This window comes from Pyxicephalus adspersus, chromosome 2, assembly GCF_032062135.1.
Source record: "Pyxicephalus adspersus chromosome 2, UCB_Pads_2.0, whole genome shotgun sequence".
NCBI classification, from domain to species: domain Eukaryota; kingdom Metazoa; phylum Chordata; class Amphibia; order Anura; family Pyxicephalidae; genus Pyxicephalus; species Pyxicephalus adspersus.
Window position 1 is genome coordinate 87,178,587 of NC_092859.1, and position 14,770 is coordinate 87,193,356.

Here is a 14,770-nt window from a genome sequence, read left to right on the forward strand (position 1 = left end):
CTCCCTTTGAGTTTCTGTTTGTGTTCCTGTTAGCAATGATGTTTTCTGTTACTTTTAAATAAATTAAAAGGGAAACTCATCCATATATTGTAGCCACATTTGAGTTGTTGAGCATAACTTGTGCTGTGCAAGCAAAACACTTGCATCCAATATCAACTTTGTAATAACAAAAATTCAGAAGGCTGCTTGTATACATAACCTTAATTTCAGGTTAATTTAAGACTCAATTTACTGCAGTTCTGTTTTTTACTTCATATCCCAAAAATATACTACATTCAAGGATTTTGCCACCTGCAAACAAATTACTGTTTTCACCTACATCTTGTGCTTTTCACATTGTTTCAAAGAATGTAGCTCTGGATTTATCTCAATTTCTATTAAGTTTGTGACTAACAAGCCATTTGATCAGATGAAAGGCCAATGTAAATTTTTTTTTTTTTTTTTTTTATAGGTACACTTATGACAGTGGGAGTTGTTTCTTGATACTTGACAAAACTGCCACCTAGATGGTAATTTAAATAAATAGGTTCCTAGTAAAAAAGGTTAACTGTTTATATACTGTGTTGCATTATGCATTTTATTGGTAAATTTGTAGGGTAGAAACACCCATTCCGGCTTGTTTTTTTCCATGCTAATCTTTTTCTCTCATTCATGACATAAAAATTGAGAACCATAGCCATATTTGATTGTTGTCCCACGTGTAAATATTTATAATTGTATATTCCTTTCAAAGTGTGGCATTGCGTTGCAGGGTGTCACAAGGGTCCCTTGTGTACTCCTACAACATCATACCAGAGAAATTGTGGGTCAGTGTCAGTGATCAGGAAGTTATATCAGGCAGAGCAATACATGATCACTTTTTTTATACTGTCATATATTGTTGCTATATAAAAGCCAGGGGGCCTACTAGAATTTTAAATCCCATACTAGGATTTGGGGCCCCACACATTGAACCCCAGGGGGCCAACTAAATGCTCTTTGTCATGTGTGTTGTATCGAGGTTTCCTGACCATTTCAAGTTTGAAGCAGGCAGCGGTGACCGGACCCCCCTCCTGTAAATGATATAAGATCTGAAATATTGGCCACATTTTATTTGTGACCCTATATCTCAGAACTCTAAATTTAAGGTGCATTTTGTTAAAGGTGTCCCTTGCCTATGCTGAAAATTTCAGTTCTCTACTATCCACTGTTCCATCCTGAGATATAATACCACAGAATAGGTGAGTATGTAAAAATGAAGTGTCACTTGTACTATTCTATGCCATGGCTGAGGTGATGATAGGCTGGTGACAGTGCGCATGCTCAGTAGCAGCGGCAGCACAATCTGACAGAACACCCCCTCCAGCCAGTGTCTCGGCACGTCACGTGGTCTGTCTGTGACGTAGGAGGAAGAAGACGCCATTAGAGGGAGGTGTATAATTGCTCAGGGAGACCTTGGCCTGTCAGAAGCTAGGCGATCAGCTGACTACCGTGGCAGCCGTGTGGGCGTACAAGGGTGCTTCCGGAGGGCTGCGAGTGACTTGCGGTGTATCCTTGGCTCTGTGTTACCAGCTTGAGTGGTGCCCATGGCGGCTGGAGGAGGAGGCGGAGCCGGGGGCAGCAAGACGTATTCGTTCAAGGTGGTGCTGCTCGGGGAGGGCTGTGTGGGCAAGACGTCCCTGGTGCTGCGGTATTGTGAGAACAAGTTCAACGACAAACACATCACAACCCTGCAGGTGAGAGAGAGAGTGTGACATGGCCCTGTGTGTGTGTACCTGGCGTGTGTCTGTGACATGGCCGTGTGTGTGACATGGCCCTTGTGTGTGTGTGTGTGTGTACCTGGCGTGTGTGTGTACCTGGTGTGTGTGTGACATGGCCCTGTGTGTGTGTGTACCTGGCGTGTGTGTGTGACATGGCCCTGTGTGTGTGTGTACCTGGCGTGTGTGTGTGTGTACCTGGTGGTGTGTACCTGACGTGTGTATCTGATGTGTGTGTGACATGGCCCTGTGTGTAGGGGGATGGCTGCCCTCATTGGTGATGGCAGTGTGAGTCCCCTGCAGGTCCCAGCAGTCATCATAGGATGTGCTCTGCAGACTATTCAGTGTTCTGAGGTGATTGGGTTTGATGATCTAGTTGACAGTACGTGTTATAATCTGCATACACTCATTTACTTACAATTTAATGAGCTGATTGTAATATTCTGCATGTGTGTAGATGCAGGAGTAATATAATTTCTATATAATGTCCGCTCTGCTGAACACAGAGAAGAAATGCTGAGGCCATTTCCAGACCCGTCACACAGCATGCCTGCAGATTATTCATGTTATCAGATTTATTTCCCTGTGCTGCACCAACACAAACTGAGCTGTGTGCCGGCCTTCACATTTACTAGAAAAAAGAATCTTCCTTTAAATCTGCAGCTTGCCCTAAAGGCCGCATGTCTGTATTCACATGATGTTTGGAGTAAATCAGTTTCTCTTTCACACCTCATAATATTCTTGGACAATCTGCTGAGTGCATTCCATGACAATTGGATTAATGTGGCTATAAATACTGGAGGAATTTTCCTGATGCTTATTGGAACAGAGAACGCCTCTTGGATGAGCGCTGGAGAGTTGTCAACAAAGACTAGTATATTGTGACTTCTTGTAGGTATATCATGACCTAAGTAAAAGAAAACTTTTACAGACAATTGCTTTAGTTAATAATCTATTCTACACACACATGCCTACCATGATTTCCTCATAAAATTACAACTTTATCATGCTTGTAGATGTCTAATACTTGTGATCCTTGTATTTTTTTCTTTTGGTGTTCCATTGTAATTGTTCCCCTTTCAATATTATGTTAAGAAACATACAGTAAAATAACAATCAGCCTTTACAACTTGATTAGTGAAAGTAATAATGTAAGCCTATTTTTGTTGCCAGCTATAAAAGATCCCATCCATATAGTCTATTTTATGTGTGCCTGTAGTAAATCGTAAGACTAATTCTAGTCCCCTGAGAGTGCTTTCTCTCTCTGCATAATAGTGTGGAAGTGTGGGTTGTGTTAAATTTTTAATACTTTTACTTTCACAGAGGTACGTTGACTCACTGAAAGGTTGTTCAGTCTCCTTTATCAGTGTCTAAAACGACTGTCTGTATTGTTTATAACAAGCACTTCAATTTATTACTTATTCTTCTACCTTTACTGGAAGAATGAAAATGCAGATCTGGTAGCTATGAGCAACAGAGAGGGAATTATTGTTAAAACTGGAGCAAAAGTTACACTTTTAATCCTAAATGGGAACTATACTGCAAGCAGACAGGTTTTTTTTTATTGCATATAGAAGGGACAGGCAATATCTGTTCTGCAATAAAACTTGCTTATCTATCTGCCTGGTAACTATGTTTTCTGTAATGTACTCGGAGCTGTGTATGTATATCCCCCGGCATAGCTTGCTGCCAGAAAGAACTCCCACACGCAGGAGAACTGGGTGAACATGCCAGTGACAAAGCCAGGCAAAGTGAGCGTAAAAAAAAAAAAAAGAACTTGAACAATTTTTATGTTTAGTTAAACTCAAGTGACTTTATCAGCAATGAAAACAAACTGTGTACTTGCAGTATTTAAAATCATCCTAATAATATGATTTTTAACCCACTACCTTAAACATTGTTAATTGGACCTTTCCTTAAATAGAATGAAGGAAGCTCTGACAGGCAGGCCTTTTTTTAACGTTCTTTATTTATTTTGTAAAAAAAAAGAAGAAACAACGAAAATAAATAAAAAAACATGAAGGTGTCCATTTCAAGGGTTACAGTAAATGCGTACAGAAAATCAGTGTAGTACAGTAAAAGTCCATACAGCAGACATTTCGATATACAGTATGGGAAGATGGGCAGGAGTTTTTTGAGAGAATGTACGTCTTTGTTATAAACACTCCTAATCACTGTCAGCACTTTTATGTCAGTCTGTACACCAGGCTACACATTGTACCTTAATGTACAGGAGATCTCCAGCTGCGAGAAATTACCTTGTGCCCAGGAACAAGTTACTCTCTTAAGAACATTAGTGGTAGCATTGCCGCATGTATTTTATTATGCTACGTCCAAAAACGGTTATCTACTCCAACTACAGAAAATACATCATTCCATATAGAAGTGTTTGAAAAATTACAAAACAAAACTGCACTGTTTCCATTCACTATAAACCCCTCTGGCTGTATGAATACTAAGTATTTTTAAATGTAAAAGCAGTAAATTTTAAAGATATCTGGTATTTTAAATTTCCCGCCTCTCAACCACGCACTCACGAGCAAATGCCCGGCCGGCATGTGCTTCCCCTGGCCTCGCCTCCCCAACATTCACACGCCAGGGACACAGATGCCAGCCGGGCATCGCCAGGTTACACAGATGCCTGGCCAGCATCGCCAGGGGAAGAAGATGCCGGTGGAATGTGGGACCCAGGTAGGACTTTTAAACTCCCCGGAAAATCCACCCCTAGTGTGGCTCATGGTTACCACTTTTGGTATGGAAAATTCACCCCGAGCCACACTCTGGATTACCAACAGGGAGGTTAAATGCCTACACAAGTGCCTGTAAACACTAGAAAAAAGCCCAGTGGTTATTGCCTCTTGGCACTCCCAGGCAACTTAATGGCGTTTGGGTGTGATCAATGATACATTTTTACCACTAGTTTAATGCTCCCGGTCACAGCAATGCTCTATAATGGGAATATTCAGGATTTGGCATTGTTCTGTAGTCAGGAGGATTCATACATGGTAGTCATAAGGCATTCACAAGATGCCACATTTTCTAGTGGTAACTTTCAGGCAGATAACGTGTGTTTTGGATGTCAGGAATTCTCCCATTATCAGAAGGTCTTTCACATGACTAATCATTTGGGTAAGCTGTTAAAATTTTTAACACATCATTGGATCAATCAGAGATTCCTTGGAATGTACTAGTATCTAACACTGTAGCTTTTCTGGGTTCAGTTCCTGTCAGATGTACATTTTCAATAATTTACCAGTGCTTATTGGGTTACGTTTTGGAATTTTTTTTTTTTTTTTTTTAGTATACCACAAATCCATAAGATAATACTTCCTCCTGTCAGAAGCTGTGCTAGATGTGGGGCTGACCATGTGTGTGACACCTTTAGTCTACACCAGAACACAAAAAGCCCCGTTGGCAAGAGTGGAGAGCCCTGATTAAAGGGTTACTCTGTATGGTTTATGTGTGTTATATATCGACATCCTGGGATGCCAAAATAAAGGGCACAAAAATCCATTTTTTTCTGTTCATTTTTTAAATCAAAAATTTTTTTTGCAGGCATCCTTCCTAACAAAGAAGTTGAATATTGGAGGAAAACGGGTGAATCTTGCAATTTGGGTATGCATTTTATTTGCCATTTATGTCCAGTGTAAGAAACTATCCAGTGAAGTTTTAAGCTCTTGTTAAAATTATGTATTTCATCAAAGCCTGTCGTTTGGGAAAGATTTAATTACTAACCTCCTAAATTGTGAAGTTGTTTTGCTGTATTGCTGATGCTCTCATTTCTGTACTTTGATTTGCTAACTAGCAGGGGATGGGACATATTATAATACCACTGCTTCTTGTGCCGTTAAAGCAGATGATTCCAGTTTTTGATGAAGTGGGAAAGAGTTGACATTTCTGCAAGGTTTTTATTTCAGTCTGTTACCCCACAGTGGAGTTTTTCCTTGGATACCTGTCAGGTAAAGTTCAGTATTTCCAGTCAGGCTAATTCACACAAATTTAGTAGACTCTGGACTATCGGGCCTAATGTGGCGGCAGGGTAGGCCGAAAAACAAAAAATCCAGATAGACCAGAGTTGCATTAAAAAGTACAATACTCACCTGCACACGGGCAGTGTTCCTCTCTCCGCACCCGCCGACATCTGCTCACCGTTCCGGAGAGCAGGCAACAGGGACGTATCAACAAGCACTATGAAGGAGGACCACAGCAGACGTCCGCTCGCGCCCCCGTCATTTTAGAGTGAAGACTTTTTTTTTTTTTTTTTCCCCTGTACTCCTTACTAGTCCGGATAGTACAGAGGCCAGGTAGTTGCGAGCCAGATATGAGAGATCCTACTGTAGATATTTTATGGATTTGAGCTCTGGGTGCTGTGAATATAAGATAAGCATTGTAACCCTCCCTGGCAGTTTTAGTTCTCTTTCACTACCGCCATAACGGTAGCATTGGCTGAACAGTATGTGCTGCTTGTAAATGTGGAAAGAAGCTTATGTAAAAGCAAATGGGGAAAAATGTACTTAACATTAGTTCTGTTAGCAGCCATTATTAATGGTTATAAAATGGACAGATACCTTTAGTTTATCTGTCAGGCAGAATTGCCCTGTTTTGTTTCCCCTACATCAAAGAATCATGTCAGGGAGCTCCAAAAGAAAGTAAAGCAAATCCTGTCAAAGCATTTCAGGTACATATTTGTAAAAATGATTCTGTTTCTAGAAGTACTAATGATATGAAAATCTATTTAGTGCAGACTAGCAGGTAAAACTAGGCATTTGTTACTCACAGGCACCAGGTGGTTGCAAAAAGGCACACGAGATAACGTGGTAACTGCTATATTTTTTTCAGTCGTTTGCTTTGGTTGGAGGTGGTGCAGGGTTTTTTCTGACTTGTACATGAAATACTATTATTATTGGTAATGGCTCTTGGGCACCTCATGTAACAACTGAATAATCTGTGACAAAGCTACTGCAAGCAAGCGCCTGAAGATTCTACAGTATTCTCCTTTGTTTTGTATGGAAATTGTTGGCTTCTGTAGTAAAATTGTTTTTTTCTTTTATTTACATACTACAGGATACTGCAGGACAAGAGAGATTCCATGCTCTTGGTCCCATCTACTACAGAGACTCTAATGGAGCTATTTTAGTGTATGACATTACTGATGAGGACTCTTTCCAAAAGGTAAAAATCTCTAAATAGTGATCTACCTAAAAATACAGTTCTCATTATTGCATTGTGAATATTACATTGTTACACTCATCGGGCGTGGCCGGAGTTGTCATTACGTGCTTAACCGTCACAAGTTTAAAACACTCAGTAAATGGTATTTCTCTAATAATCTTTAGTTGTCTTATTCTATTTATTCTGTGTTGCTCACCTTTTCCCTAGCTTTACCTGTGCCACTTATATGAAAATTACCCTAAACAGCTGTATTATTGCGTTAGTCCTTTTTGTCTTTACACATGGAGCTAATTTTAGATGTGTTCTTAACTTGGCAGCATTGTTAGTCTGGTAGTTCAGTATGTGGGCTTATTTTTTGTTTTATTTTTTTTAGACTGATGTGGAATTGTTCTCATTGTATATTCAGCACCATCACCCTTTCTGATGCTGTAGCTGTTTAGATGTTGCCACTACATAGCACTAATAATAATAAGCCAAGCTCCACCAAGAGTTGTAGAATTTGCAGTTCATTGCTTTCCCTGCAGTAGTTTAGCAAAATGATCTAAAAGTCTTTCCCACTTTTTCCGGTACTGTGTAGTGGCTTCCTGGATGCATTTACCAGTAAATAGAAAAATTGCTTTCCTTTTAGGACCCTTAACATACCAACTTGTCCAAATTATTATTAAACAGGATTTATATAGCGCCAACATATTACTCAGCGCTTTGCATTAAATTGGGTTTGCAAATGACAGACGAATACAGACACAGGAGGAGAGGACCCTGCCCCGGAAAGCTTACACTCTAGGTGGGGCAGTTAACACACAGTTGGAGGGGAGATATGTAGTAGTGGGAAGTAGTGACAGTTTTAAAAAAACCAGAAGAGGATGGGTAGGCAAGTTTGAAATAATGGGTTTTGAGTGCTCTTTTAAATGAGCAGAAAGTAGGAGCAAGTCAATGATGAGGTCATTGACCACTTTAGTAAGGGCTGTTTCAGTGGAATGGCCAGCTCGAAAACCAGACTGGCGAGAGTTGGGAGCTTGGGTAATGGGTGAGTCTTTTGTGGACGAGGCGTTTAAGAAGTTTGGAGACACATGGGAGAAGCGAGATAGGACGGTAGTTAGAAGGTAGGGAGGGGTCTATTGAGGGTTTCTTCAGGATAGGGAGGATAATGGCTTGTTTGAAAGCTGAGAGGTAGATACCAGTAGAAAGGGAGAGGTTGAATAGTTCGGTTAGGGCAGGGGCCAGGGTGGAGGAATCGGCACAGAGTAGATCAGAGGTAATTGGGTCAAGTGGAGATGATGAGAGAAGAGGAGACTTCATCCACAGTAACAGGCCTGAAGGAGGCCAGTGAAGATTTACAGGTGGAAGGGGTGGGTATGGTTGGGGAGGCTCGGTGAGCAGAAACATCATGTCTGATTTTGTCTATTTTATCTCTAAAATAGGTGGCAATGTCTTGGGCAGAGAAGGATGTTGTGGGTGGAGCAGGTGTGGGATTTAGAAGGGAGTTAAATGTTGAGAAGGGGCTGCGTAGGTTGGAAGCTTGAGAGGAAATGATAGCGGAGAAATAATTTTGCTTGGTAACGGTCAGTGCAGTGTAAAGTTTTGAAGCTTGGCTTGGTAGTCCATGAAGTAATCGCTAGGGCCAGATTTCCTCCACTTACGCTCAGCTGCACGAACAGTCTTTTGTAGCTGTTTGGTGTGATTGTTGTGCCAGGGACGGGGGTTAGCAGGGCGGGGTAGCAAAAGGTGGCAGGGGCAACTTTATCCAGAGCCAGAGAAAGTGTAGTTGAACTGAGTGGCAGCTTTATCCAGGGAAGTGATTTTAGAGAGCGAGGGGGTTGGGGACTTATTGCAGTTTGAGAAAAGGTTGTGGTCAAGGTTACGGATTTCTCTCTAGAGAACAGGGACAATGAGGGGTTAAGGGGTTAAAAGTCAGCGGAGTGGACTTCATAAGAGGAGAAAATGAAAGAGGGTGGGGTAGGAAGGACTCTGTACAGTTAAGTGAGAGAATGAGACCGCCCCCCCCCCCACTCTGTTGCAAGGTCTAGGGGTATGTGTAAAGTGCAGGCCTCCATAGGAGAGAGCAGCAGCAAAGTCAGAGGAGGAAAGACAAGTTTCAGTGAGAAAATTCATAGTTAGAAAGGAGAAGATTGTGTATGGAAGTTAATTTATTGCCAACAGATCTGGCATTCCATTGACAGATACAAGTTTATCACTCTTGGGGGGGCGGAAAATGTTTACATGGATTTACCTGAAAAAAATGTATCCTCTTGCAGGTTAAAAACTGGGTGAAGGAGCTAAGAAAAATGTTGGGAAATGAAATTTGTTTATGTATAGTAGGTAAGTAATTTCTAGTCTGATAACCACATACTTTTCTTTCTGACACTTACGGAGCCATCCAATTATAATGTATGCAATACATTGATGCAAAGTAAAAATTTTTAATTTTTCTAAGCAGTGCTTCATGTAATATTCCAGGCATGTTAAGAAATTGGTGGCAACATAAACATTCTAGTAGTTTTAAAGCAGTTGTAATATCCTTATCATCTGTGACATCAGAAAAAGCAGCTAAACCAGTCCCAGTGAGAGTCTGATTGGGAAGGGTTACTTGGCCCATAGGACCAGACCTGGTTCTGCTTAGTTATTGATTTGTGTAGTGAAGCTGTTGATTTTTTGCTGCTCAATGTCCAGTCAGAATTTTAGGTTACATGGTCAGGTCAGTAGTATTTGAAAGCATGATTAAAGGTTTACCCCTACTCTATATGCAATTCAAAACAAAATGTATAATTTTGGACAGTAGTCAAAGTGTAAAACTTTTCCAGTGATTAAAAAAATGTAACCGGTTTTATTTCGAATTCCAGTCCTCTAAGTCTCTAAATTCTATGTATGCGCTTCTATCAGCTTAGAGATGTTGATGCAGATGAGAGTCGCATGCATATTGTCAATGAGGTGTTGTTTAGATAAAAAAGGGCGGAGTGCTATCAAAGGATGTGAGCCTCTGGAAGATATCTAAATGTGAAATTCAGTTCTTTGTCAGCAGTTCATGACATGACTTCCCTCCCCCCTTCCAACTAGGCTAAATTTAAAGGCAAGATTTTCTGAGGGAAACATGAAGGTTGTCATTGTTGACCTCTGTTTTACAACCGCTCGCTTTCTAGTTGTCTGTGTCTCTTACCCAGATCAAGTGTATACATAGGAAATGCAAACTTTGCTGACTAGTCATCCAGAAATCTGTAACAAAGTGTATGTTTTTTATATGAGAAGTTTATTAGCAAGGCAACTAGTGCCGTGGTCCCCAACCCCCGGTCATCCGACAAGTGAGCCGCGAGAGCATGGAGACCAGCGGTGGTCCGTGGCTCTTGCCGGTGCCCCCTCCCCCTCAATGGCGTCAGTAGAAGGACCCCCACTTGGGGGGCGCACGGGCCAGAGCCGCGGTGGGCTGGCTGTCTCTGAGCCTACTTTGAGAGAGGGGTTCTGGCATTATGACGTCACTCGGGGAAATTTCTTCCCCTTTGATTGACACAGGACTGCAAATGAATTGAATATGTGCATGTTGGCTTTGCTTGTTTAAACAAAGATGATACAATGCATTACTTACTTTGTTTTTTTTAACAGGTAACAAAGTAGACTTGGAAAAAGAAAGGCATGTCTCTATTGAAGAAGCAGAAGCGTATGTGTTTTACCCTGTTAACTTTCTTTTGCTTTATTGTTTGTCAAATGATTTCCCTATGGAGCATTGAGAAATGTTCGTTTTTTTTTGTTGTTGTCTTTTCTACAGTTATGCAGAATCTGTGGGTGCAAAGCACTACCATACTTCAGCCAAGCAAAATAAGGGAATTGAAGAGTTATTCCTTGACCTTTGTAAACGTAAGTATGATATCTACATTCACGTGTCTATTGGCCCAGATTACAGTAATGGAAACATGCATTTTTGTAACACATTATTACTTTACACATATTTTACTTCCACCTGGATTTCACATGACATATTATAACAGGTTTATCTTTATGGTTGGCCTAACATAGCATTTCTCTGGTGTAATGTGAAACAGGAAATGAACCTTTTGTCAAGTTACCTAGTAAAGTAGTAAGGTACATTAAAAAAAGATTTTTTTCTTGTTTTCAGTGACCCTGTTTAAAGTAAGCTCGGAACTACTCTTGCATATTTTATTAACTTGCTTCTAAAAGATTTAACTGTCTGCTTGAAGTTTCCTGTCAGACTAGACATACTTTAAGCATAATCTTTTTTTCTGAAGTTGCTATTATGTATAAAAAGGGGACTTTTTTTTGGTATTGCATCCATAATTTATTGAAAACATTTAATAATACTGTACTTTGAATGTTTGTAAGACTGAAGCTCGGCCACCATTTCAGAGTGTTGGAATATTTACCATGTGTATCATCTTTATGTGTACAATTATATTTTTCCTAGCTTATTTCAAATACATTTTCATTCTAGAATCCATTCCTTGATCAGCAAAATGAAAATTTAGACCCAATTGCAGTACCAAAATAGGTTTAAAGAGAGGTTTATGCACCTATGGCAATTGATCATTTGTGCTACCTTATTCGGTAAACTTGTGTAGAACTTCGCCACTATGGGCAAAGCCCCTCTTAAGTTATTGCTAGGGAGCTCTAATATAACAGCCTATATGTGCAGGTACTGATTAGTGTAACATCCAGAAGAATGCCTTGGGTCAGTTTGAGCTAGCTTCATCTTGACGGTTGATATATGTACAGCTTTCCCTGGCGTATTCAGTACATTAGCTAACCCATACAAACCACTTGTGAGCTTGTTGCTTCACCATCACAAATTAAAGTTCATAACAGGTCCATTGATGTTTGTAAACATGTCTGTTTGTTTTCATCAGTATGAATTGTTTTCTATTACCTTAAAGATCTAATGTAAAACATTCAATTCCTTAGGAATGATAGAAACTGCACAAGTAGATGAACGGGCTAAAGGCAATGGCCCCAGCCAAGCAGGAGGTGCAAGGAGAGGAGTACAGATCGTAGATGATGAACCACAGGCACAGAGCGCCGGAGGATGTTGTTCTGGATAAATGTATTAACTGTGTGGATGCTTGTCCTATCAGGAAGATTGCCATATTCCAGTCACATGTTCTTTTACCATTGGAGTAACAGAATTTAACAGTATTGAATCGATAACAAAATCAGAGACCAAGCTCTATACTAGTGGAGTCTGTGACCAGAGAATTGGCATTTTCTACAGCTGTTAACCTAGCAGTTACCAATGGCCTTTTTACATATGTTTTTCTTTAATGAAAAATAATATGCATGTAGAAGAGACCTACTTAAAGCTTCATTTATATTCTTTTTAAATCTGATCCTTATTTAATAACTTATGTACATTGTTAGAATGGTATGCACTTTGCTGCCCTTTGTATTTTGTGGAAAACTAATTGTACTCAAAAGAAAAAAAAGCATTTTTTTGTTTTGACAGATATCGGTCATTCTATTTTTGCAAAGTTTGCACATGTTCTAAATGTCCACATTGGTTATATTCGGTTGATTTCTGTAAGATGCTCTGGTAAATGTGCTCTGTGCATTAATTATTAAATATTTTATCTGCTTTTCCATGTGCAAAAAAACAAAAAAAAAATGTGCTAGAATGTTGTGAGTGTGGATTTGCAGTTAGCAGGTTTCGTTAACTACTATTCTACAACTGACCCGTATCACGTCACCACTAACACTTCTCACTTGTCCGTATATCTTGCTCTGGTTTGTTGTGATTGCATATTTATGTACATTTTTTTTTCACACACAAATATTTTTTAAATAGCATTGCCAATTGGAGAACCTAATATGAATCAATACAGTACAATGTTATCTTAATATTCTTGATACTCTGCAGATAAGGTTTGAAAGCGTATAACTTTCAAGGTTTAGAACCAGCAGTTGCTGCTTGGTACTTATTAATCTCTCCTTCCTTGTAATTGCTATTATTCGTTGTAGAATAAATCATTTGTGTCTAACAATATAATCTCCTCTTTAGTTTTGAGAATGCAGTGTCAACTAGAAGTTCTTCTAGAAAGTTAAAATTAACTCTGTAATTTGCAGCCCATTTTATACCCATTCTTAGTATAAAGGTGATAAAATGCCACCAAAGTTATACAAGCAGGTACTTGGAGTTGTCTTTAATATACCTTATAAGTTCCTAAACTTGGCTGAATCTCTGAATAGGAGCATACTGCACAGTTGCATATGATATGACTAAAACCAATGATATACTCTACCTAATGTGTAACAAACTGATTAGGAGACCTTGTAACCGAAGCTTTAGAATTGGGAATGATTTTATTTTTTATTCCAAATGCTCTTTGGAGTGAGGGATATATAATTCGTTAACTTGTGTGGTATTACTGTATATGAAGTACAGCAATTCAGTGTAAATTTAAAGGCCGTGTTCTTACTTTATCTTTTCTTAGAAAATGCATTTTTTTCCTGTATAATGGCTTTTCTGCATTTTTTTGTGGATCACTACATTTTTAGTTTTGGTGGTTTGGGCTACAAGATGTTTTGAACAATTGTCATTCAGAAAGTAAAAGTAAGTGGTAATATCCAAGACCTCCTTAGAGACCAGTTGATTTATCCTTGACCGTTAAGTGACCACATATAGAGAAATGTATGAGATGAAGGTGGATTCACACTGTGATTTTATAAAAATGCAACATAATAACATTAGGACTTTTGACATGCATTTTGCAGTGCTTTTACTTCTTTTTATTACTTTCTTTGCCACGTGTGTGTGCATAAGTGTGATGAAAGTTAAGGTGGCTTTATCACACTACGGTGTGTATTTAGCCTTACAGTGCTATAGGAATATATGTGAACTTAACTTGAAAATATGATCAGACAGGATTTCAGCTTTTATAGTATGTTGGGAAGAAGTGGGCAGGGAGAAGAGTCTCTAAAATCTTACTTCATGCCTTATCTTAAAAATCAACTCCCTCCAATAAACTAGTGGTTAGAATCTCCCAATTTCCCCTTTTATAACTGACTTTCCATGTAATGACAATTTAGGATATGGCTACATGTCCTGCCCTCTGTCCAAGCTGACAACGTGATCTGGCAAGTAAGGTATTCTAGTCCCCTGTATGTGACAGGTTTAATATTCTGCAAATATCAGAGGGGGGAGTGTTTCTAGCATGTTTTATGATAACTTGGTGCTGCCTGACCCTGTAACATACTCATGGCAGTGCCAATTGTAACTAAATGTAAATCAATAACACAATAAACAGTTATTCATAGTAAAAATTCCAGCCTGGAGAAATGTTTTGCAATTAAATTTTATTTTGACATAGAAAACTGCAACCATTTTTGAAATTATCTTTGGACAAAATATTGTTCGCAAGTGTGTTGAATACGGTCTTACATCTGTGGGGAACTTTGGGACTGATCAAGGTCAAAATAAAGTCATGATCCAAATGTTAAAACCAAAACGAATGACTACAGATTGAATATTTATACTCTCATAGGAAATCTTAACTTTATAAATTTGCCCTAACACCATGCTGTATACATAAAGTAAAATGGAAGTGGTAACATAAGGAAACCAAACTAGAGGAACTTTTCTGGTTAACCTTCAGGGGTCTGCTTTTAGGTTGGACTTTTATTTTCTAGTAGTATAAAACTGGGAACATGTTTACTTCTTCACATTGAGTTATTCCATTGCTTATGGTATTAACCTAAACTGGATTCTGGGGTTTACTCCAGGCCAGAGCTTCATCAAACCTAGCTCTGAATATGTTTCGGTTATTTTGACTGATCATGACACAAACTTTTTCAATACTGCTGTTATGCTACCGCATTCTAACAAATACAGGAGAAATGAAGCACCCGGGTATGTCGGAGCTTGTAGA

General features: G+C 39.3%; 1 protein-coding gene across 1 annotated transcript; it reads left to right on the top strand.

Moving 5' to 3' along the window:
• Window positions 1-1,369: 1,369 nt before the first annotated feature.
• On the top strand, window positions 1,370-14,165 carry RAB21 (RAB21, member RAS oncogene family). The gene is made up of 7 exons (XM_072401371.1): window positions 1,370-1,715; window positions 5,292-5,351; window positions 6,801-6,908; window positions 9,164-9,227; window positions 10,503-10,557; window positions 10,666-10,754; window positions 11,814-14,165. Exons 1-7 carry the CDS (start codon window positions 1,566-1,568, stop codon window positions 11,948-11,950), a joined length of 663 nt encoding a protein of 220 aa, XP_072257472.1. The 5' UTR covers window positions 1,370-1,565; the 3' UTR covers window positions 11,951-14,165.
• Window positions 14,166-14,770: the final 605 nt, after the last annotated feature.